We start from the raw sequence: 24,996 nt of genomic DNA on the forward strand, positions 1-24,996 counted from the left end.
GATTTCGAAGAAAAGAAGTCAAGGAAAAAGACCTTGGTCGAAAAGTAGCCTGTCTACCTTTCAACAATGGCTCTGTCATGATTCCTCTGCTGCATGGCATTGAACATTCATGATGAAGATTGGCAAGACATAAAGTACGTTGGGTATGTATATATAGGGCTGCACGATTTGGGAAAAATGTCATATTGTCAATATTGCGATATGCGATTGTGATATTATAAACAAATGGTTTCATGAGTCAACTTGCTTGGTTCTCAAGTAAAATGCACACACAGATTAGTGATAATGCTGAAATCTAGAAACATGCAACAACTAAATGCACAGAGTTTTCAAATTGAAATAATATATATTTTTAAATTCAATATTGACATCTTTACATTACTGCAGGCTTGTTATTTGTCTCAATAGTACAACAGTAAAAAAGAGATGTCATATTTACCTGTGCCCTTACTGTCTAACTGGTAGGCCTTTCCTTGGACATGTACCGACATTGAATAAAGTTATACAACAGCCTGCACTGCATAAATTATAAATGAAATATAGACAAATCCTTATTAAAGCTACAAAAGTTCTTTAGCCAAGAGCAGTGAGTAATGTTCACTGTTCTCTTTGTTCTTTGATTAATTTTACTGACCAAGATAATTAGTGGCTACTGTCTTTTTAAGACCAGCCACTGCTGACAGAGACAGCGATGAGATCTCGCGCCTCATTCTTTCACAATAATGATCGGTTGATCATATGATTGTGCAGCACTAATGTATATATATATTAATTTATTTATTATATTCATTTTTGTTGCAGGTTATGCTTTTCGTCAGAGCCGTTTGGAATGAAAATGGGAAGGAAATGGAGGGGACCATCCCTGATGCCTGGGTTAATGTAGCTGAAAAAACCCTTCGATGGCCAAAGACGAGGGCAAAATATTGTTTTGACAACCATGTGGCTCCTAAGGAGGACTGGGAAACTTTCCCATTGTTGAAAGTGAAATTTACCTCAGGTAACCTCTTATATTTTGATACAACGGTAAAACAAATGTGAGAAGTAATGTGGACTATACATTGATATAAGCTTTGATGACATGCATGCTGTCTTTGCAGAAAGTCACCATGAGTGTGAGGAGTATGATCAAACCAGCCATGCTGAACAATGTGAAGATGAAGATGAAGAGGTTGTAGTGAAAAAGAGGATGAAAAAAACAAAAAGTTTTGAAGATTTTGTTGAAGGTATGTCCCCATCATTGGTTGAATAGTGAAACCATGCAAACTCATGTTACAATTGTAACGTGTTTTTTAATATTAAAAGGATCGGACCTGTCTGAGGCGTCTGCTGAGGGGGAGGAAAAAGAAAAAGAGAGGAAAGGAGGTACAGAAATGTTTATTGTGGCATTACTTTAATGTGTATTGAAATGTTGCCTGTGCTCAGTAAAAAATTAAGTAAATTATATGTTAATTTTTTTTTATACCCCTTATTTACTGATAAGATGCCAGTCCTATAATTTCGGTCTTTCCCACCCCACCAATCAAAAAGTCAAAGAATGGTGAGTTGTTGCTAAGATGACCATGCGCATTTTAACCAGATTCAAATTTTAAGTTAAGTATTTGTATTAAACTATGTCTGTCTTTGTTGTCAGTGGGCCGCGACAGATCAAATAGTGGTGAGTAGAGCTGTCAATCTTCTTGTATTGAAACGTTGCCTGTGCTCAATACACAATTAAGTAAACTGCATGTTAATTTGTTTTATACCCCTTATTTACTGATAAGATGCCAGTCCTATGATTCCAGTCTTTCCCACCCCACCAATCAAAAAGTCAAAGAATGGTGAGTTGTTGCGAAGATGACCATGCGCATTTTAACCAGATTCATATTTTAAGTATTTGTATTAAACTGTCTATCTTTGTTGTCAGTGGGCCGCGACAGATCAAATAGTGGTGAGTAGAGCTATCAATCTTCCTATTTAATACCATTCAAATTTCATTTTTCTTTTAATATTCAAATATTTAATGCTTAAATGCAGCCTGTACTTCACTATTATGCATTGTCAACCCCGTAATGAAACATTATCTAAGTGTATTGAAGCAGCTCTCTTGTAAGGGCTAATGGTGCTCGGTTAGCACAATTACAGCATGTTCGAAAGCACAGCTGAAAAGATTTGTCATAAACTAACAATAGTGTTAGCCACGATGCTAACGGCATTGCTACTTAAGCCAAGCAGTGCTGTCACTACCATTATAGTGAGTTAATACGCAACCTATTTCTTGCTGATTGTGATGTTAATGAGAATCAGCTATTAGAAGGTAATATATGAAGTCGAAGCCAACTCTGACAGCTGTAGAGCAGCTTACCTTAACTTTAGCTGTCTCCATGAAGCTCCCAGCTAAACTTCTTTAACTCGCAATGTAGTGAGGAAAAAATAATTTGCTGACTAATGATAACAAACATTTTGGCTCGGTGGATGACGATTTTAAAGTTATTGTTAAAGCTATTTCCCATTCTCAGCCGCAGCCTGTCATTCTTCCCTGTACTAACGTTATTCGGTACTTAACGTTAGCTCAGTAATCTAAAGACCTCACATTACCTTGTGTTTCTCACTCTCGCTAACTTGAATTGACTTGTTCATAAAACGTGACGTGAGAAAAGCATTTTGTAATTTTAGGATTCAAATAGTATTTTTCTTTACTATTCAAATTATATTTGACTTTAAGAATTCGTTCCAACTGCCCTGGTGGTCAGTTTACTTTTTATATGTTTACACTTAAATGTTTAAAGATAAAGAGCTCATAAATGTGCGACAAGTATTTGCTGAGTTTTGTTTGTTTAGAGACGTGCTCAAGAAAAAAAAGTGCACGAGACGGAGAGGCAGAAAGCACACCCTGTTTTTTTTCTTTATTTTACAAAAGCACAACGTTTTGTTTTGATTGTAAGTGGACACATACAAAAGTAGACATCTCACAGATTCTTTTTTCATATTTATTAAGTCTGTATGACCATAAATGACGGAGTATTTTAAGTCCATTCAGCTGATATGTGAAAAAAAAAATCGCACAAATCACGCCGGCGTGATTGCCGACCCCAGAGGGTTAATTGTACAGCCCTACTACTGATCATGACTAACTGACATTTTCGATTTGGTTTGTTTAGGTTCACCCGGGTCTGCGGGCCGTGACAGGTCAACTAGTGGTGAGTATAACTTTTCATTTTTAGATTTTTAAAATCCGCATGCAGGTAACTAACACCATTGATAACGAGTGACTGATGTTTCTGCTCTGCATTGCTTAGGTACACCCAGGTCTGCGGGCCGCGACATGCCAACTAGTCGTGAGTAGCCTTTCATTGCTGAATTTTGCAGGCAGGTCACTTGGAGTATTGATAATGACTGACTGATGTTTCTGCTCTGCATTGCTTAGGTTCACCCAGGTCTGCGGGCCGCGACATGCCAACTAGTCGTGAGTAGCCTTTCATTGCTGAATTTTGCAGGCAGGTCACTTGGAGTATTGATAATGACTGACTGATGTTTCTGCTCTGCATTGCTTAGGTACACCCAGGTCTGCGGGCCGCGACAGGTCAACTAGTCGTGAGTTTAACTTTTCATTTTCAGATTATGAAATCAGCATGCAGGTTACTAATTGATCATGACAAACTGATGTTTCAGTTTTGGGTTACACAGATTCGTCCAGGTCCAGGTCTGTGGGCCAGGACAGTTCAAGTAGTTGTAAGTATAGCCAGGCGCAGTTGGTTTGTCTTATTGAACATCAAGTCAGCATAGGTAATTAGCACTATTGACAATGGCTACATTTGGGTTGCACAGGTTCATCCAGGTCCGTGGGCTGGGACAGTTCAAGTAGTCGTGAGTATTGCCAGTTACATTTGGCTTGTCTTATTGAATATCAAATTAGCATGAAGAATACTATTGCTACTGGACTGACTAATGTTGGTGTTTGGGTTTCTCAGGTGTACCCAGGTCCCAGACTGTGGAAAGCAGGTCCATAGATGGTGAATGTCATTGGTTGTATCACTCAATGAGGCACATTGTACAAATGTTCTAAATATATTGATCGCTTCACACACTTTTTTCTTTCCTGCTTAGGTCTTTCACATGCAAAGTCCAATATAATAGGGATGTGCCAACCAATATAATAGGAGCGTACCTAACTCAAGGATTCAGATTAGAAAGATTGACACCTTGGAAGAGTTCGAGAGGGAGGAGGCTTCTCTTCTGGATAAAAACAAATTTGAAACACTGGTAAGAAGTTTTAAACCTCTAATGCCAAACGTTCTAACTGGAAAACAGGTCTAATCATTTCCACTTTTCACTTCAGTACACATCTGCAGCGGTAGGTCATGTCTTAGGTAACTTAAGTATTGCTTATTATAATAAAATTCTTATTTCTGATCAAATTGTAGTGTATTTTAATTAAAATGTTGGAATGTTAAAATATCAGAAATGGCAACATCCGAAAAGCAGGAGTTTTTGTTGTGCCAAGCTGCAATTCAGTCAGGGTGATATGGTTCTGAAAGATTAGGCGTGTTAATTTTGTTTTATTTCTCATTTTATGCCAGAAGATATATGCAACACAGTAATACAGCAGATATCTTATGTTTTGATACATTTCAATATCGATCCAGCAAATTATATCTGCATTTTGTATTTTACCTGCTGTTACAATGTGTTGGAAAATATGTGATATTTGCGTTAAACAAATCTTTCAATTATTTCAAGACTATACACTCAGTTATATGTATATAATTGTCAAAATTGACACTGTTTTTCAGGGCAGCAAACAACTGGACCCCACTGGTTGAACTTAGTTTTTTCTATCCGTACAATGTTCTGTCACAGTGTCTGGTTCATGTTCCCTGGTGTCCACTAGAGGTCCTTTTCCCCCACGGTGTCTGTCACATTACGAACTACATTCCCCACAATCCTTGTCTGCTCTCATCACTGTTCATAGCACCCAGCTGTTCCCCATCATGATTGTTAGTTTCTGTGTGTTTAAATACCCTGCCTGTTTGGTGTCTTTCACTGAGTCCTTGTTATATGTCGTCACACGTCGTTGTCCTGGATCTACACCGTTCTTGTTTGTCTTTTGTATTGCCTTATTGGATTTTTGACATGTTCTCAGCTTTTTACCCTTAATATATTTGCATGTGTTTTTTAATTATAGGTTTGTCAGCTGGCAAGAGTGGGGGGGAAAGACGTAAAGGACTGCACCCACAAAGTGCTGGACAGGTATATATTTACACATTAACTTGGACACAGATCCCCAATTTGTTTTCATTTAATGGTTCATTTGGTTTAGTTGAGGAGGACCGTGTGCTAGGGCTTGGCAATATGGATAAAAACAATTATATCTTGGTGTTTTTTGGTTAAATGGTGCTAAAAAATAAACTGTATATCGTATTTTTTTATGAAAATGGCTAAGTTTGTAAGTCAAAGCCACCTGTGAGATGTCATATGCACTTTTATTTAAACGGACTGTCATTAAAATAAAATCCCTGTTTTATTCCCTACGTTGAATAAAAAAAAAACTATTTCTCAACAATAACAGGATTAAGAGAGGGAGAAGGAGAGACAGACAGGGGCTCATGGACAAGAGAGAGCATGAGAGGAAATTCCACCAGATTTCACTCTTTTCGGACAGATGTCTGTTACCTTTCTTTAAAGTGAATTTAAACTGGTCGATTTTATTTAAATTGCTCAGCAGGGTAAATCCAGACAGCTAGCTAGACTATCTGTCCAAGCTTAAGTTTTCTGTTGCACGACTAAAACAACTTTTGAACGTGCACGTTCCACCAAAAGAAATGTCTTCCTGAGGCTATTTTGCCTAGTGCTTAGCGCCGCCCAAGACGATTGTGATTGGTTTAGAGAAGTGCCAATAAATTTTTTTATATATTGCACCTGTCAATACAGAACAAGATAGTCTGTAGCCTATTTTCCCGTCAATACTTCCAAAGTTGTCTTCAAATCAGTATATGTTTAACATGAAGTGTACTACTGCAGTAAATCAATTGTTAAAGGATAATTCCGGTATTTAAGACCTTGAGTCTATATTGTAGTTTGTTTTGGATGAACAAGAGTGGTGGACAAATTTTTTTTGACAATGGTTCCTCTCTCGAGTTTTTGACTATAAAAGAATTGGCCATGGACCCATTTAACATTGGAGTCAATGTGCATGTCCGAAAATGTCATTAAAACAGCCAATAATGTTCGTTTACAAAACTGTTAAACTCACCGAGTGGTTAGTGGTGTTCGTTGATGATTATAAACAATATATCGTCGCAATATATGATTCCAATCCGTTTATTTTGCTATAGTGGAACTATTTTTTCAACATTGGGATTTTACAAAATGACGAATAAAACACGACAGAAACTGTATTTCGCAACACTTTTTGTTTCTGGAACATCAACTAACATCACTAATCACTCGGTGAGTTGCACAGTTTTGAAAACTAATGTTAAAGGTTGTTTTAATGACATTTTCGGACATGCACATTGACTCCCATGTTAAATGGGTCCATGGCCAATTCTTTTATAGTCAAAAACTCGAGAGAGGAACCATTGTCAAAAAAATGTTGTCCACCACTCTTGTTCATCCAAAACAAACTACAATATAGACTCAAGGTGATAAATACCGGAATTATCCTTTAACATGCTCGTGTACAGAAAAGGCTATCAGCAGCAGCATGATATTCAAACACGTTCTGGTGTGCAAAGACATGCTGTAGAAAGCGCAATGCAGCCGCCACGCAACAGAAACGGCAGGCTCATGCGACGCAGCCAATGTGTAGCCAGCCTAAGGCTGACGCTGGCTAATTTATGAAGCCCAATGTCCTTCTTAGCCAAGCAAGAGGTCTAATGTATGTAGAGATCTGTATGGTTATATTGTGTAGTGTCATTTTCAGGCGATTTGATGAAGTAAAAATAGTGTGGCTGTGTATAATGCCATTCCTCTATCAAAATCTCTGTTTGGTTTTTCATTTAATTTGAAGACAATTCAATGTGTGTGTGGGGGGGAATAATTGCATATTATTTTTGTCTTGGATTGGATTAGGCTCTTCACCAATCAGCTCATGACCAGATGTAATATGAAGGGGAAGGGAAAAAAAGACAAAATGGGAATTGAAGACAAGAAATTGTTTTTAGCAGTAAAAGGTAAGCTTCATATTATGGTAATTTAAAAAAGTGTGTGTGTGGAATGCTTAATATCAGGCTTGATGTAATTTTACTTGATTTGTGATTTAATAACTTTCATTTAATTGATTCGGTTACTCAAATTTTCATCTATGTATACTATGTCTCTATCTCTGCTGCAAGCTAAACCACAACAGTGGCGTATTTATTTATTTTACATGTGGATTTTTTTTTTCTTTTTTGATTGTAGATGCTGTCATGAAATGGGACCCAGCTGCAACAGAGGCCCAAATAAAGTCTGCTGCATCTGACCATTTAAAACATGCCCCTGGGAGAGTTGGGGGTGGTGGCTATAAATAGATATACTGGGGACCTTAAAGCAGCCACATTTTGTTAACCGTTTACCGTTTTTATAACATTTTATAGCACTTTTATTTATAACTTTACTGTTTTGGCTTTTGTTTTATTGTGTTAATTTATACTTCCTGTTCTCGTTCTAAGTTTTATTGTGTTAATTTATACTTCCTGTTCTCGTTCTAAGTTTTATTGTGTTAATTTATACTACTGTTCTAGTTTTAAGTTTTGTCAAGTAGCCTATTAGTAATAAAAATATATTTTGAGATTTAAATAGTTGATTTCTTGGAGTGGTCAGTTTGGTTTACTGGAAAATGATAAGCAGTTTATTACAATTATATTGATAAGATACAAAAATGCAAGACTAGTTACACAGTTATTCAATTGAATATTCACTATTCTCAATAATCTTTCAAATCTAATTTAGGTATATGGTCTGTCTGCAGTTTCATGACGCGACAACCATTAACAATGAGTAACTGGGTTTTTCTCAGTGAGAACTAACTCACTGCCACTGTTTGAAGTAAAACATTTTTAATGTTTGATTCTTGCAAATATGCATAGATGGGATTTCCATGTTAGTATGGGTCTTTAACATTCGTCTTTGACATTTCTACAGAAAACGCATCTAATACAACTTTTATTCTGGCTGCCTTTAGCTGTCTAACTTACGTCTGTAGCACTAGCACGTCTTTAATTGACGTCTAAATAATGTCCTACAAAGACATATAAAAAAACTTAATTCTGGCTCCTGTGAGGACATCTTCTGGATGTCTAACAATTAAGTCTGTAGCACGTCTTTAATTTACGTCTATGCAATGTCCAGAAAAGACGTATAAAAAACTTTCATTCTGGCTCCTGTGAAGACGTCTTCTGGATGTCTAACAATTACGTCTGTAGCACGTCTTTAATTTACGTCTATGCAATGTCCAGAAAAGACGTATAAAAAACTTTCATTCTGGCTCCTGTGAAGACGTCTTCTGGATGTCTAACAATTACGTCTGTAGCACGTCTTTAATTTACGTCTATGCAATGTCCAGAAAAGACGTATAAAAAACCCAGCAAACATTTGGACGTGTAATGACCGTTGAAAAGACGTCCGTCCGACACGTCCTGTCATGGTTGAAAAATAGTTCCAAAATGGAAGTTGAACCGACGTCTTTGACGTCATCTGGCCGTGAATTCAACGTCATTTCTGGCCGTGAATTCAACGTCATTTCTGGCCGTGAATTCCACGTCTCTTCAGCGCGTCCCTGGACGTTAGAATTAGTCTTCTTCTGGATGTTTATAAGGTGTGTTTATGCATAAGTGTAGGCATATAAGCCTGCATATAAAAATAATCATACACTAATTGTGTTAAATCGTAAACAGGCGATTTTGACGTTTACACATCTAAACTTGACAAAGGTTCTAAAAAGGGCCAAAATAGGCCCAGCCATACCTAAACGTCTAGAACACGTTATAATCACGTGTAGATCAAACAACACATTACTTTACTTATACATTTAAGTACTTAATATAATTAACTGCATCTGAATATAAGGTTAAGGTCACTGTAAAATAAAGTGTTATATTATTAACATTTTAGTAGTTCATTACGAAATGATCAAAGATAACGGGATGAACTTAAGTCACAATTTATTTATCACATTTATTTTATGGTTTTAATACAAATTCACCTGGGAAACAGGAAAAATTAACATGTTCATCACGACACAAATTCAATTTCAGCTGTCACAAATATCTCCCACATCTTTTTCAACCGAAAACTTATTTTTTATAACCCCCACCCCCCGCTCTTCCTGGAGCATGTTTTAGATGTTCAGCCATAGCGCCATCAATTTCCGTTTCCGTTGAATTGGGGTTCCACCTCTTCACAGCATCTAAGGAAAGAGAATATTACATTAATAGTAATAAACAAAATAAAAAGTAGGAAAAAATGACATTCAAATATTTTAAAGAGGTTTTTAATGGTCCTATAACTAAAAAAAAAAAAAAAAAAAAGGTTAAAAGTGCTAGATTAGAAAAAAAAAAAACAGCATATGCCCCAAATTACCTTGAATTACATTATACAAAGGTGTGGCTTTAAATTGCTTTTTTTCAAGCTGGCCACCACCCCTCATGTTGAACTTGGCCATTAAAGCATTGGACATCACTCTGTGAAAAAAGAAAAAGAAAAAAGGATTACTTAACCTTAGAAAAAATATCCAAATAAGGTCAATAAATCAAAATTAACAGTATAGTGCAGCATAGCAGTTGCATACAATGTTAAAACAAACTTTTAAAATTACTCATCGATCATGTACCAAGTGCTTTGTTGACAAGTGATGAATGTCGTTCATGGTTTACACTGAAATCATGTTTTGATTTCTTGTTTTCAGTCTGGCTGACTGTCTGAGCCAGTACAGACTATGGTTGGTTATCATTATGGTTATGCCACAATAAAAAAAGTCAACAATTCAAGAAAAATACCTATTCATAACTTTGTTCACACAGTCTCTTATTGTAGACCCACCGATTCTGGACAGTTGCTGGACCTAAATGTGATAATTGAAATAATGTTAGAAAAAGATAGATGGAGATATATATATATATATATACACACACATACACACACACAAATACATATATACATATTTGTCATAACTTAAGCAGATCAACCGATCATCAACATTTTGAATTTTATCTTCAAAGATTTTTAGGTCACTCTCAGATTCCATTTTTTTAATAGTTGCTGTAGACCTGCCAGGGTCAAGAATGCCGGCTACTTGCTGAAGTTGATCTTTTAAATCAAACAACATAGAAAACACCTTCCTTTGAAATTCTGAAAGAAAATTGTATTAGATTAATACGTACACACATCTAGACACATTTTTTGATGTAAAAAAAACAAAAACAAGAAAAATCATGGGAGCTTAATGCATTTTATGTAGCTGGCCAGTGTTTTAAAACCACCACATTTATTTCTTACTTGTGGTTGACATGGGGTACGCATTCTTTGAGGGTCTGGTGCCACCTATTAAAAAAAAAAAAGGAAAGTTAATTAAATTGTGATAGGACAACCCCATGGCTGAAACAGACCATTAACATATATCTAACTTCTGTGCTCACTCCTCAATGCAACATTATGAAATCCTGTTACTAAATTTACATGCTGATTTAATGCTCAAGAAAAACATTATCATTATCAATGTTGAAAATAGTTTTGTACAATTAATTTTTCAGGATTATTTAATGAATAGAAAGTTTAAAAGAACAGCTTTTATCTGAAATATAAAGCTTTTGCAACATTTAAAATCTCTATACTGTCAATTGATCAGTTTAATGCATCCTTGCTAATAAATATTAGTCTACATTTCTTTAATCTCTTTCCCCAAAAAGATTCTTACCAACCCAAAACTTAATGTTTCTAATGTTACAAACACTAATAAGTTCAAAAGATAAGTATTTATCTGAAATGTTTAATCAAAGAATGATCACAAAATCAAATTAGTAAATTTTCCAAACTTTAGACTAATAGTATATATTAGGCTGTTGTCACTAAGGTAGAATGTGTTTAAAATAAGATGCGACTAAAGTTCTCACATACAGTGGGCCGCTCGACGGTGCTCGGGCGTCCGACGGTGCTCGGGCGTCCGACGGTGCTCGGGCGTCCGACGGTGCTCGGGCGTGCTGGAGTGCCGGGGCGTGCTGGAGTGCCGGGGCGTGCTGGAGTGCCGGGGCGTGCTGGAGTGCCGGGGCGTGCTGGAGTGCTCGGCCATCCTACGGTGCAGGGCCGTCCTAAGGTGCTGGGGTGTGCTGCAGTGCTCAGCCGTCCTACGGTGCTCAGCCGTCCTACGGTGCTGGGGCGTCCTAGGGTGCTGGGGCGTCCTAGGGTGCTGGGGCGTCCTAGGGTGCTGGGGCGTCCTAGGGTGCTGGGGTGTGCTGCGGTGCTCAGCCGTCCTACGGTGCAGGGCCGTCCGAGGGTGCTGGGACGTCCTAGGGTGCTGGGGCGTGCTGCGGTGCTCAGCCGTCCTAGGGTGCTGGGGCGTCCTAGGGTGCTGGGGCGTCCTAGGGTGCTGGGGCGTCCTAGGGTGCTGGGGCGTCCTAGGGTGCTGGGGCGTCCTAGGGTGCTGGGGCGCGCTAATGTGCTGGGGCATGCTAATGTGCTGGGGCGTCCTACGGTGCTGGGGCATGCTAATGTGCTGGGGCGTCCTACGGTGCTGGGGCATGCTAATGTGCTGGGGCGTCCTACGGTGCTGGGGCATGCTAATGTGCTGGGGTGTCCTACGGTGCTGGGGCGTCCTACGGTGCTGGGGCGTCCTACGGTGCTGGGGCGTGCTAGGGTGCTGGGGCGTGCTAGGGTGCTGGGGCGTGCTAAGATGCTGGGGCATCAATCCTGAATTTGGGACTTGAGACAATACTATACAGACATTAAAACAAAAGGTGTGAAAAATAATAAGTTATTTAAGGTAAGAAAGGACACATTAAAGAATGAACAAACCATAACTGTACGAATAACAAAAAAATTTGGCAAAAAAAAGGTAATAAAAAACAACAACTTACAACTTAATGTAGGGTACTCAAAGTCAGGGGTCGGGCACGTCTCATCCAGGTGTGTTGGACACAAAACTTGATCTTTAGCACAAACAAGGACATATGACAAATTAGGTAATTAACAAATTTGTAGACTGTTTAAGCCACATCTACACAATCATATCTACAGTTTACCATACCTTTTTTTTTATTGCTTGAAGAATTGTAAATAAAATGATATTGTAATTAATGATAATTAATTACAAATAACAAATCCAAAATGTTTAAGTGTATTTATAAACATGGGCATTTACCTGGCTTGGGTTTTGGATTTTTATATTTTGGTGGAGGAAGTGGGTAGGACACAGTCCTTTTATCAGTTTGCTTATTTTTATTTGGATTAGGTTCCACTTTTCCTTTGTACAAAACAAAAGCAAAGTAAGTTAATCCAACACTTATGTTGAGCTTTTAGTACAGAACAGTATTTCAGTATGTAACATTTTAGATATCCAATGATTAATCAATCAAATCATTGTAATTCCATGCCAAAAAACTTCTTCCTCTGAAAGCCCTCATTTTGAAGGGCTACAATTAAAATTCTACAAAGATAATATTTGTGATTAGGCTAAAGACACACAATAACATAATAAAAGTTGGTAACTCACGTTTTTTGACTGCCAGGAGACTTTGACTGAGCTGTGTTGACTCAATGTCAATGTCAGTCACGTCACTGTCATTGTCAAGGTCAAAATCTAAAATAAATAAAACAAACACATTTGTAACAGTTTCAGTTTAACATATGAAAAACAGTCAAGACTGCATTAACAAATTGTAATTTAAATCCGTTTTAAAACACCAAATAATAATGTACCATTAACAAAGTCACGGAAGACTTTCCTCTTTCTAGTTCGTTTTTCTTTCCCCCGATTGTCCATTACCTAAAAGATAAAACAACAGGACAGAGTTTAACTTTCAGGACACTAAAACCTGTCCATTTATTCCAACAGTTGGAAAGCAATTGGACAATTTTGAATATAACATGCTAGTAATTGTATATACAAAAGAATGTTGATTGAACTACACCCAAGTCAAATCATGCTGACCACCGTTAACCACAAGATTAAAATCATCAGGTGGATTTAATGTTATTGCTAATTAGTGTGTTAGGTGCTTTTTCAAACCTTATTGAAGCAACAGTGTAAATATTATATATATATATATAAAAATACATAAAAAATTATTACCAAGTCTTGTTATTCTTGTTGGTGCAGCAGAGGGAATATAGCATAACCTTGTTTGTAAGGAAGACACACAGCCTTTTTGTAGATGCTTTCTCTGTTTGTCAGTATTCGCTTTGCCATTGACAAGTCACCGCTGACAAACATTATGTTGAAGAGCTTTGAATTGCATGGCTTTTCGAAGACACTTTCACAGTCAGTTTCCCTAAACACATCCATCCTTAGTGTTCCATCGTTTCGTTTCTCCTGGATAAATCCCACTGTATTATCCATCAGGAACACACAGTTGTCCGGCATCTTTGCTGTAAGCTTGCTTGTACTTCGGGATTGTCTGGCAGGTCTTTCAGTACATTGTCTTTCAGCAAGTCTTTTTGTGACTTGCACAAGCGGTTGTTTGCCACTTCTCACCATTTTTTTGATAACCTGCAAGTGGTTCTCAAACGGAAAACATGAAATATTGTTCAAAGAGCTGTGAAAGTTTGCAGCATCATCTGCCAAGTGTTTGATGGAATGAATGTTGTATGTTGGAAAGGTGGGTCCATAAAAATCCACAGAGCTATCCACAAAGTGTTCCAGAATGTTGTGCGCGTATCCTAGATAAGACTCTCTCTTCTCATCTGCTTCATCCAAAAGAATGCTCATACCAACACTCAGACAAAGAAAGTGGTGGTACTGGTCACTAGGAAGAACATCCTTCAAGATTAATGGCCCTGTGTAGAGCATGAACTGACGTAGCTCAGTAGCTTTCCACCTATCCAATTCTTCCATGCTTCTTGGCTGCCTTGCAAACTCTGCAGGCAAAGCTCGTTTCAAATGAGTAATGTTCATTTGTACTTGCTCTCTCTGAGCTTTACTCAGCCGACAGATAACTGGCCCACGCCACAAGTATGTCAGCAGTCTTTTTGTGGCTCCAAGACATACTAGGTGCATGTAGTCAAGGGGGAACTGTTTCACACACAAGATACCAGCTCTGACAAGAGGTGACATTTGTTTTTGATGGTCAGGGTATCCAACTCGGTTGAATACCTCATCTGTTCTTCCTTCAGAAGGACCCTTTGTCAAATAAACTACCCTATTTTCAATCATTTGAGCTACTGCAACACATCGCTCACATCCATGCAGACTATTGTGACTTTTGATACTTTTTAGAAATGACCGGGCTTGTGCATCACAGATGATTGCCTTCACTGTAACTGTGTGAACCAAATTCTGGAATGAAACTCCATTTTGGATGAGCGGTTGCAACTCCTCCAAGAAATCTTGTAAAAACTCCTCAACAGAGTCAGGCTTGCTGGATCCATAATACAGAGCTACAACAAATGGCTGAAAGTTCGGAATTTGACCAAGAATGGGCCAGAAACACATTTTGCTCGATTTAAACAATGGCACGCCATCCACGTTAAAGGACAGTTCAACTTGTCCTGGCTGTGTATTTTTTGAAATGTGTTCAAGGAGATAACGCTCAATACCATAATAAATATACTGTCCATTGCATTTATTTTGAACTGGCACTCCTTGTGGAGTATCAAGAAGGGTTCTAGCATCTTTAGGAAGTCTATGCCCATGGCGCCTGAGCACACAAAGAAGCTAATTTAGTGCCTTGTGGGTTTGATTTGTAGCAGTAGCCCAATTAGCCAAGTCTTCGTGGAGAGAAGGAGTTTCATCAGTTGAATGTGAAGTCTCATCCAAATGCTCAGAATCTGTTTCAGTAGATTCTGTCTCATAATTATGTTCTTCATCGGTATCACCACTAATGGACACTGCTACTGTGCTTTTGGAAGAACTACAGCCCTCCATAGTAGGTAAATCGTCATATGTTGATCCCTCCGCCAGTGTACTGCCCTCCCCCGCCAAGGCTGGCTCCACTGACCCCTCGGATTCAGAGCTGCTACCATGTTCCGCTAAGGCATCAACCCTTGACCTTCGTCGTCTTCACTTCTTTTTGTATTCGGAGGACATGTTTAGCAATTCTAAAATTACAAAATATTTTTAACGCATTTACTGACAACATACATGTCCAAATCCAGCTAAACATTTAATTTTAATTAAAATATGAATACATTTTATTTGTAACGCACTTTACATTAGCAATCTCAAAGTGCTACAGAGCACATAGGAAAACAATTTAAGATACAATTCAAATTCAGATCATTTACTTTCTGAAATAAACCTTTCAAAGACTACATTAAAGGAATAGTTCACCCAAAAATGAAAATTATATCATAGTTTACTCACCCTCAAGTTGTTCCAAACCTGTATGAGTTTCTTTGTTCTGTTGAACACAAAGGAAGATATTTGGAAGAATGACAGAATCAAACAGATTTCATTCCCCATTGACTTCCATATAGTAGGAAAAAATATATACTATGGTAGTCAATGGGGAATGAGATCTGTTTGGTTACAAACATTCTTCCAAATATCTTCCTTTGTGTTCAACAGAACAAAGAAACTCATACAGGTTTGGAACAACTTGAGGGTGAGTAAACGATGATAGAATTTTCATTTTTGGGTGAACTAACCCTTTAATAGTTAAAGTAATAACTTTGACTGTATCATTTAACATACTTTGTACTACATTATACTGTTGTATAAGTTGAAAGTAACTTTTAGCCTACTAAAGTTAACTAATTTTAGCCACATTCAGTATATTTGTTGACACTGGGCATTATTTTATTTTGGTTCATTTTGGTTCAAACAAGTAAAACACAAGCACGTTAATCTAACAATACAAAATCAAATGTACTTACCCAACAGTAGATTGTAATAATCTCGATAACGTACAACTCAATTCCTCCTCTCCTTGTGGTTATTCTAAGTGCTAATGTTACGGGTTCCAGAGTCTATGGGGAGAACGCGTAAACATTCTCGTGAGATAATCTTTTTTAGACAAACCCAGTACTTTTCAGTTGACAGTGTGAGCATAATTTCTTTCGGTTCATTCATGTAAAAACAAGTAAAAAAAATGTACTTACCCAACGGTAGATTTTTAATAATCTCGAATAGCAATACGACGCAAACTCCTCTCCTCGTGGTTGGGCAATGATAAAGTTCCGGGTTCCGGGTTCCGGGTTCCGGTCATAGGTTCCGGTCCTCCGCCAGAACCAGAAGGCGTTAACATCTCGTGAGATAATATATCCTATCGCGAGATCTTTTGTTACTACATTGGCAGCAGTTTCAAACTCAGACATAAAAAAAAACGTATTCGCTCTTGTTTTAATTCTTTATTCAGACATTTCTGTATAATAACTGAGTTTTCCAAGCTTATGATAAACCCTCCGTTAAAAAATTGCGAACACAGTATATTAGCTTTCCAGTAAAGATAAAGAAACTCATTAAAATGTTATATGGGGGTGGGTGGGGGGGTGGGGTCAAAGATTCATTCACTGCCCACTTTTAATAGGAAACCTATTTTTTTACAGTCTATGTAGGAAACATTATGTTTGGAATATTATTAGATGAGAAATGAAATTAATTTGTAATTAATGTAATGTTCATTTTGGACAATTGTTTATTCATAAATGTATATATATGAAGATGAAACCTTGTTTTTCTTTTAAAGAAAAAGAAATACATTTTATTTGTAATTTATTTCCATTGTTGAAATGTATGAAAAGTAAGGCACATAAATTGTTTCAAATAGTAAGAGATTTTGATCTCTAGTGATTAATCTCTTATTTATTATATTCTTTTTCTATAGCCTACCTATTTTTTTTCTTTCATCATTATTTATTAATTTAACTGATGTGCCTTGCACAGTTATCACCAATGCAATTATAGATGTATTTTCAGTTTTTTTTTTATGTTCTTGTTGTTCAATAAAAAATAAATAAAAAAAGTGTTCCAACTCAGACATAATGGTGACCGGATATATTTATGTTTTGTATATGCATTCCGTATATATATATATATATATATATATATATATATATATATATATATATATATATATATATATATATATATAAACGAATACAGTTACAACAGGTTGAAATAATGACTAAAATGCAGTGGCTTTGAAATCAATTAACCACACTGACTGGGCACTTTTATCTTATAATTTATTTAAACAAGATAAAGTAAATATATGTGTGTAAAATTGTGTATTTCATTAAGATAATTCATGTTTTTAATGGTTTCCTTAACTAGACGTGTAAAGGACGTCAGTGGACGACAATTTACAGCCTTGACGTGTAAAGGACGTCAGTGGACGACAATTCACAGCCTTATATAGACGTGTAAAGGACGTCAGTGGACGTATTCATACAACTTCTTAAAACTTGACGAATTTAATTAATTATTGCAGTATTAACCATGCAAGAATGAAGCACAGCTTTATCACAATTGATTTCATAGAGGGTCATGGTGGACTATAAATGCACGTGTAAAAGACGTCGCCATGGTGACGTCCTCTCTCACCCGAAATACAACGTTGTATATATTGAACTACACGTAGCTAAAAGTCAAAATAACAATTATACATGCAACCCCAGATAACTGTAGACATGCACAAATGTATCTGAATGCATTTTTAGGAAATGTTCTGTGTTACATATTTTTACCGATTTATGCCGTCATACCGCGACTATTTTTGGCCAGGGACACGACGTTGCCGTCGGACCAATGTTTGCTGGGAACTTTCATTCTGGCTCCTGTGAGGACGTCTTCTGGATGTCTAACAATTACGTCTGTAGCATGTCTTTAATTTACGTCTATGCAATGTCCAGAAAAGACGTATAAAAAACTTTCATTCTGGCTCCTGTGAGGACGTCTTCTGGATGTCTAACAATTACGTCTTATAGACGTGTTCTAGACTACTTTTTGCTCGCTGGGGAGTGTTGCCTTTCTTGTGTCTTGTTGAATTACACAGAGTGAGGCTCAGAAGGAACTCAAGGCACAGAGGGAACACAACCCAACCCCTGTCCAATGGAAGAAGCGTGACAGGCATGGGTTTGTTATTCCTAAAAGGCCTTCATCCAGTAGTAGGAAAACCAGTGGAATGCCATCTGGTTAGTAGTCATACTTATATTTCTCCTTTCTGTTTACTTAACAATTTCCATTACTAAATTAGTCTCAAGGTCATTTTCAGCGGCAACTACTAAGCAACACCAACGCACAGGTAAAGCAAAAACAAATTTTGTGATTTAATGAAAAACTAATAAAGATTGATATTGACATGGTTTTAATCTCCATAACCTTATTAAAGTCTGTGAAAAGGAGTTTCAAAGTTCCAGATTGTCTTTCTTCTCTCCTTATGTCATGTTGAAGGGGTTGCAGTCTCATCAGCAATACCATTAGTTAATGAAACAGAGCAAATGTTGTTGTCAGAATTGTACTGAAAACTGATTGTCTCCCTTATAAAGCATGCATGTCTTTGCCAACTGTATTACCGGTACCTTAAAACAATTATTGTTAACACAGAACAGCCCAGATGTGCGGCACCTACTGATGTTGTTGCCAGTGTCAACCTAACAAAAGGTACATAATTAAAGCACAGTGTATTGTAATTGCCTGGATAGATTATACTTTTAATTAGTCTAGATGTCATTTCTTGACAGTTTTGGTTTAGGTAGAAATGAATGAGCTGTTGTCAATTTGAAACAATAGAGTTGGTTTATTGGCGAAGTTTATTTGTTTAATTCTTTTTCTGTTAGGATCTGAAACTGAGGTGCTTCGTCAGGAGCTCCTTGAGCTGCTTAAGGATGAGTAGACGATGAAGTAGACAGTACAGAGGATACAGCAGTGACTTGTGAGGCGTCACCTGAGTCAGCTGCTACTGACTGGGAGATCAGAAACAAAGTGTCCTCACAAAAGTGGAAAGAGGCCAGGCCATTTCTTGTTGAAAATATGCTGGCTACCCAACATCCACATCCACATTGTGGGTACCAGTGTGGCAAACAAGCTGTTGTGAGGTGTCTGGACTGCCTGCCTTTCCCGTTTGTCAGAGTTGCATCAGCAAATGGGTAAGACCATTTCCAAGTATTATGCCTTACTATGTATGAAACATGTGCTATTCCTGTTACTGGATTCACATTAAGAAACCAAATGTTGATGTTTTTCAAATTCTCTATGCAATGCATCTTTTTAGTTGAAGAAATAGTTATTATTTGCAGAACAAGTTAGTTATTATTTGCAGAACAAGTTAGTGTGTGTGCTTTTTTTGGGGTATCTAAACAATACACAATTAATTTTTTTGATAGCACGGCTGTTACCTATACAGAGACCAGATCGTGTGTGTGGCTGTTCAACAGGCAACATTCATGTGTCACCTGGCAGAAATGTGGCTGTCATTACCATAAATCGTAAGTGGACATTTTACACATGGTAGCTTCGCTTTAATCTTGAGAAGCTGCAGAGTTGCAGTCTCTATTATTTAGTAACTCTATTACGCAGTCACTTACCACAGCTAAACTGAGGCATATTGTTGACATCTGCTCTGCTCGCTTGCCAGTCTTGTGCCGAGTTGTGCCCGCTGAGAATTGCATGAACTTTTCCTATAACCATTTAAAGTTATCAGAAAGAGGGAATTAGAAACAACGGCCTGTTTCCTTGTTCTGTTGAGATAAATTAACAGTATTACTTAATTTATTCATTTGAATTCATGCTCCCTACAGGCCGCTACAACCTTGTATTGCCAGCTGTGAGTTGCACCAGCTGTTTCCTAACATGGTCCCCCACCATTAAGGACATCCAGCGTGATGGATACTGGCCTGGCACCATGAATTTCTGCACCCTGTATACCACTGATGTCTTTCAGTCTTTCTATGACCTTAAGATGGCCGCACCAGGTGTATCACTTAAGGCGTACATCAAAATGCTTGATGAAAGAACAGGGCGCTTCGGAAGAGTGAGTTTTCAATTTTGCCAAGCTTAATGAAGATGCATGCAATGTTTATTAGTTAGTGTTTATGGTGAGTTACACATACACAAATATTATTTTCCTTAGACTTTTCTCTTATGTTTGTCCTATATCTAAAAGGCTGGCAAAATATCAGCTGATACCTTCAGCAAAAGCTTTTCTGAGTGGGTCGCTGTGACGTACGAGGTGGAGAAGATATTCCGTGATAAATCATTTGACTGCCCTGCCTGCACTCCAGAGATGCTTGCAGTGTCAGTTGACGGAAACCGCAAGCTTAATCCTTCAAATCAAATGCAAGGTATTTCACATTTAGGGTTTTAGACCAAAAAAGTATTCCTAACTATTGGTTCCTAAACTTCAAATGTTTAGTAGCCAAATCAGGTTAAGGAGCCAAAATGTCGAAATTTAATATGAAATTATATTTTATGCATTAGATATATGGGTTAAGTTAACTAGTAGCCCATGTCAACATTCAGCACTTCAGAGTATTGTATTGTATTGTTTCGGCACTTCAGAGCCAGGCAACTTTGAAGGTGTCTTTATTCAGAAAGATGAGGAGGTTGCTGAGTTTGTTGACAACATCCACAGACAAACAAACCATGCAAGTTTTAATATTTGTTTTTGTCTCACTGCAGTCTTGATACTATTTACTTTAAGTACAATAACATAATCATACAGACTTATTCATGAAAGAGTAAGAACAGAAAGTGTAACCTGTGCAGGAAATTACTGATATTTTTTAGACTTGCTTGATTTAGGCTTCTCCAGGGTTTAATGTCTTATTAAAATTACTTTAAGGTAAGAAAAGGCATACCTGAAAACTTTATGAAGCTCAGATTTAATTTTTTCTATCTATTTCAAAAGGACAGTGATGGCTTTTTATATCCATACATTTGGAGGTTCCACATGTGTTAAACTAGTTTATCCTAGTTCTGCAAACAGAACACATCATCCAGTCCTGTAACTTTGAGAACCTGTTAGTCACAATTCTTAGAGGGTTTAAAAATTCATTTAGTTTTATGTTATAATCTTTGAATATATAGATCTCAGGAAAAGGGTCGTGTGGATGTCATGCTTACACAGAGACGGAAGCAGATATGCAAGTAAAACTCAGGTTTATTAGAAGGATGTAATAGTCCCGTGGTAAGTAGCACTGGTGACAAAGGGACTGGATGGTCAGCGATGTTGTCCGTGAAGTGAGGTGCAGAAGTGATGATCCAGGTGAAGACGTATCCAAGGTGAACGAGGAAACAGGAACGGGACACAAACAGAAACGTCAACGGGAACGGGATCACACACGAGAGACATAAACAATGATCTGACAATGAGAGAAGAATGCAGTGAGATTTTATAGGAGAGTGAATGAGCTGCAGCTGGTGATAATGAGTGAGATCAGCTGGATCACTGATCTGCCAGAATGAGCAGAAACGCCCACTCACACACACACACACAACACAACAGTTACACGAGACGGGAAGGAAACAGTGGATTATGAACCGTGACAGTACCCCCCCTCCTAGGAACGCCTCCTGGCGTCCCCAGACTCCCTTACCTGTTGATTGTAATCATCAATAAGGGAGTGATCCAGGATGTCTCTGGCAGGCACCCAACTTCTCTCCTCTGGACCGTAACCTTCCCAGTCCACCAAGTACTGGACTCCGCGTCCCCTCCGCCTCGTGTCCAGAATACGATTTACCGAATATGATGGTTCCCCTTCTACGAGTCGCGGCGGCGGGGGAACCGGGGCTGGCGGATTAATTCGAGAATAAAACACGGGCTTGATTTTGGATACATGAAACACGGGATGAATTCTCCTGTACACTGGAGGGAGGTTGAGGCGGACTGCCACCGGACTAATGATCTTGGTGACAGTGAACGGGCCGATAAATTTTGGAGCAAGTTTATTAGAGACGGAGCGGAGAGGAATGTTCTTGGTGGAAAGCCACACTTTTTGACCAGCGACGTATACGGGAGGCCTAGACCGGTGGCGATCGGCTTTGGCCTTGGTGCGCGCTCCCACTTGGAGTAGAGTCTCGCGGGCTCTAGTCCAAGTGTGATGACACCTCTGGACGAAGGCGTGAGCGGAGGGGACCGCGACTTCGGACTCCAGACTAGGAAAGATTGGTGGCTGGTAACCTACACTACACTCAAACGGAGATAGGCCCATAGATGACACTGGCAACGTATTGTGGGCGTACTCCACCATAGCTAGTTGTTGGCTCCATGAGGAAGGATTCTTGGAAACCAGACATTGCAACGTTCTCTCCAAATCTTGGTTGGCTCTCTCAGTTTGACCATTGCTCTGGGGATGAAACCCTGAGGACAGACTGACAGTCGCCCCCAATAACTTACAAAACTCTCGCCAAAATTTGGACACAAATTGGGGTCCTCTGTCGGAAACCACGTCTGTCGGGAGGCCATGTAAGCGAAAGACGTGATTAACGACGGTCAACGCTGTCTCCTTGGCTGAGGGTAATTTGGGCAAGGGAATGAAATGGGCCGCCTTCGAGAGCCGGTCCACCACGGTCAAAACTACCGTGTTACCCTGTGAGGGTGGGAGGGCGGTGACAAAATTTAGCGAAATGTGGGACCAGGGTCTCGAAGGGACTGGCAGCGGTTGAAGTAGCCCATCAGGGGGTCGATTGGAGGTCTTACCAGTGGCGCAAACTGAGCAAGCCAACACAAAATTGTGAACGTCGTGAGCCATAAGTGGCCACCAGAATCGTTGCTTAACCAGAAACTTGGTACGACTAACTCCTCCGGTACAAATAAACGATTCGGTGGGCAACCGACCGGGGGCGTTACCCCTTCTAAGGCCGTCTTGACCTTCGATTCGACCTCCCATACGAGTGTGGAGACAAATAGATTCTCGGGTAAAATGCACTTGGGTGTAGACAGGCGTTCGGAACGCTCAAAAATGCGCGACAAAGAATCGGGTTTGATGTTCTTGGAACCCGGGCGGTACGAGAGAGTAAAATCAAAACGTCCGAAAAAAAGTGCCCACCGAGCCTGCCTGGAGTTCAATCTTTTGGCGGTTTTAATGTATTCCAGATTCTTGTGGTCGGTCCAGACGATAAAAGGTACCCCCGACCCTTCTAACCAGTGGCGCCATTCCTCCAACGCTAACTTGACTGCCAACAACTCTCTGTTACCAATGTCATAGTTGCGTTCGGCAGGGGACAAGCGGTGGGACAAAAACGCGCATGGGTGCATTCTGTCGTCTGTGGGAGAACGCTGGGATATCACTGCACCTACCCCCACCTCTGACGAATCGACCTCCACCACGAACTGACGTGATGGATCAGGGATAATCAGGATGGGAGCCGAAACAAAGCGACTCTTGAGTTTGGCAAACGCAGCCTCAGCTGCGTCTGACCACCTGAACGTAGTCTTGGGGGAGGTCAAGGCGGTCAGAGGTGAGGCTAGTTGGCTGAAATTGCGAACAAACCGTCTGTAGAAATTGGCGAACCCCAGAAACCGCTGTAGGGCCTTACGGGAATCTGGACTTGGCCATTCTACTACAGCCTTAACCTTCTCAGGATCCATACGTATTCCCTCAGCCGACACAATGTAACCTAGGAAAGAAACAGACTGTGCATGAAAATCGCATTTCTCCGCCTTGACAAAAAGCCCATTCTCTAGCAACCTCTGAAGCACTCGCCGGACGTGCTGCACGTGTTCCTGGAGAGATGATGAAAAAATCAATATGTCATCCAGGTAGACATATATGAACTGGTCGACCATATCTCGCAGCACGTCGTTGACGAGTGCCTGGAAGACTGCTGGGGAGTTGGACAACCCGAAAGGCATGACCAAGTATTCAAAGTGCCCCCTGGGGGTGTTAAAAGCAGTCTTCCACTCATCCCCCTTCCTGATGCGGACCAAATGATAAGCATTACGTATAAGTACATATAAGTCCAATTTACTGAAGATAGACGCTCCCTGCAACCTCTCGAAGGCTGAAGACATCAACGGCAAAGGACAAGTATTCTTTACCGTGATGCTGTTCAGCCCTCGGTAATCAATACAAGGTCGCAGAGATCCGTCCTTCTTCCTCACAAAAAAGAACCCCGCCCCCGCTGGAGAAGAGGAAGGACGGATGAACCCTGTTGCTAGAGAGTCAGAAATATATGTCTCCATGGCCCCCCTCTCTGGAACAGAGAGCGCATATAACTTGCCTTTAGGCGGAGTTGTACCTGGCAGTAAATCTATTGCACAATCGTAGGGACGATGTGGAGGGAGAGACGCAGCCCGAGACTTACTGAACACCTCCTTCAGGTCCTGGTACTCTGCGGGCACGTTAGATAAATCCAATGCCTCCTCCTGAAACACAGAGACCGAAACAGACGAACAAGCAGAGACAAGACAGGACTCATGACATTTAGTGCTCCACTCCACTACTGCTCGTTGTTGCCAGTCTATTTTGGGGTTATGGGCAATGAGCCAGGGGTGTCATAGAACAATGGGTGCAAGGGGGGAGTCCAAAATGTAAAATGAAAGGGTCTCGGTGTGGTTGCCTGACGTGACGAGCGTGATGGGTCCGGTGGTGAGCGAGATGTTGGGTAGATTTTGACCGTTGAGTGCGTGAACTTCAATCTTGCGGGTGAGTGGACGGAGGGGAACTTGAAACTTGTGTGCAAATGAATAATCCATGAAGTTACCTTCGGCCCCGGAGTCCACCAATGCTTGACATTCGTGCTCGTGGGCTGACCATCTTAGTCTTACTGGGAGGAGTGTAGATGTTGATGAGGTCTTCTCGGCGGAGATCCCACCCGACAGTAGCCTCATACTTACCGCCGGGCTGGCCCTTTTACTGGACAGTTGAAAGCAAAGTGTCCTGATGCTCCACAGTACAGGCAGAGTCCTTGGGACCTCCGCCTCTCCTTCTCCTCCCGAGTAAGCC

The 24,996-nt window shown here is 39.5% G+C and overlaps 1 protein-coding gene and 4 long non-coding RNA genes across 6 annotated transcripts in view; 2 read left to right on the forward strand and 3 right to left on the reverse strand.

Annotated features, from left to right (window-relative positions):
• The window catches only part of LOC307003795, a 36,763-nt gene extending 18,273 nt beyond the window's left edge, over positions 1-18,490 (forward strand). The window contains exons 2-3 of the long non-coding RNA XR_013798813.1: positions 18,105-18,243; positions 18,324-18,490. This is a non-coding gene — a long non-coding RNA (uncharacterized lncRNA). The remainder of the gene's footprint in view (positions 1-18,104; positions 18,244-18,323) is intronic.
• On the forward strand, positions 5,086-8,047 carry LOC307003801. Its single transcript, XR_013798821.1, has 3 exons — positions 5,086-5,226; positions 7,051-7,151; positions 7,381-8,047. It is a non-coding gene; the product is annotated as an uncharacterized lncRNA (long non-coding RNA).
• On the reverse strand, positions 9,112-10,021 carry LOC307003792. Its single transcript, XR_013798810.1, has 3 exons — positions 9,957-10,021; positions 9,541-9,641; positions 9,112-9,367 (listed from the first exon to the last, which is right to left on the reverse strand). It is a non-coding gene; the product is annotated as an uncharacterized lncRNA (long non-coding RNA).
• Positions 11,265-15,160, reverse strand: LOC307004006 (uncharacterized protein; the record flags this gene model as incomplete). The annotated part of the gene is made up of 7 exons (XM_079622947.1): positions 13,244-15,160; positions 12,871-12,937; positions 12,665-12,751; positions 12,314-12,415; positions 12,030-12,101; positions 11,323-11,886; positions 11,265-11,272 (listed from the first exon to the last, which is right to left on the reverse strand). Exons 2-7 carry the CDS (start codon positions 12,932-12,934, stop codon positions 11,265-11,267), a joined length of 897 nt encoding a protein of 298 aa, XP_079479073.1. The 5' UTR covers positions 12,935-12,937; positions 13,244-15,160.
• Positions 15,176-16,278, reverse strand: LOC307003798. Of its 2 annotated transcripts, XR_013798818.1 has the most exons (4): positions 16,210-16,278; positions 15,985-16,077; positions 15,473-15,509; positions 15,184-15,207 (listed from the first exon to the last, which is right to left on the reverse strand). It is a non-coding gene; the product is annotated as an uncharacterized lncRNA (long non-coding RNA). The 2 variants fall into 2 exon arrangements; XR_013798817.1 differs by lacking the exon at positions 15,473-15,509 and having other exon boundaries at positions 15,176-15,207.
• Positions 18,491-24,996: the final 6,506 nt, after the last annotated feature.

This window comes from Phoxinus phoxinus (genome assembly GCF_949152265.1).
Source record: "Phoxinus phoxinus genome assembly, chromosome: 9".
NCBI lineage: Eukaryota > Metazoa > Chordata > Actinopteri > Cypriniformes > Leuciscidae > Phoxinus > Phoxinus phoxinus.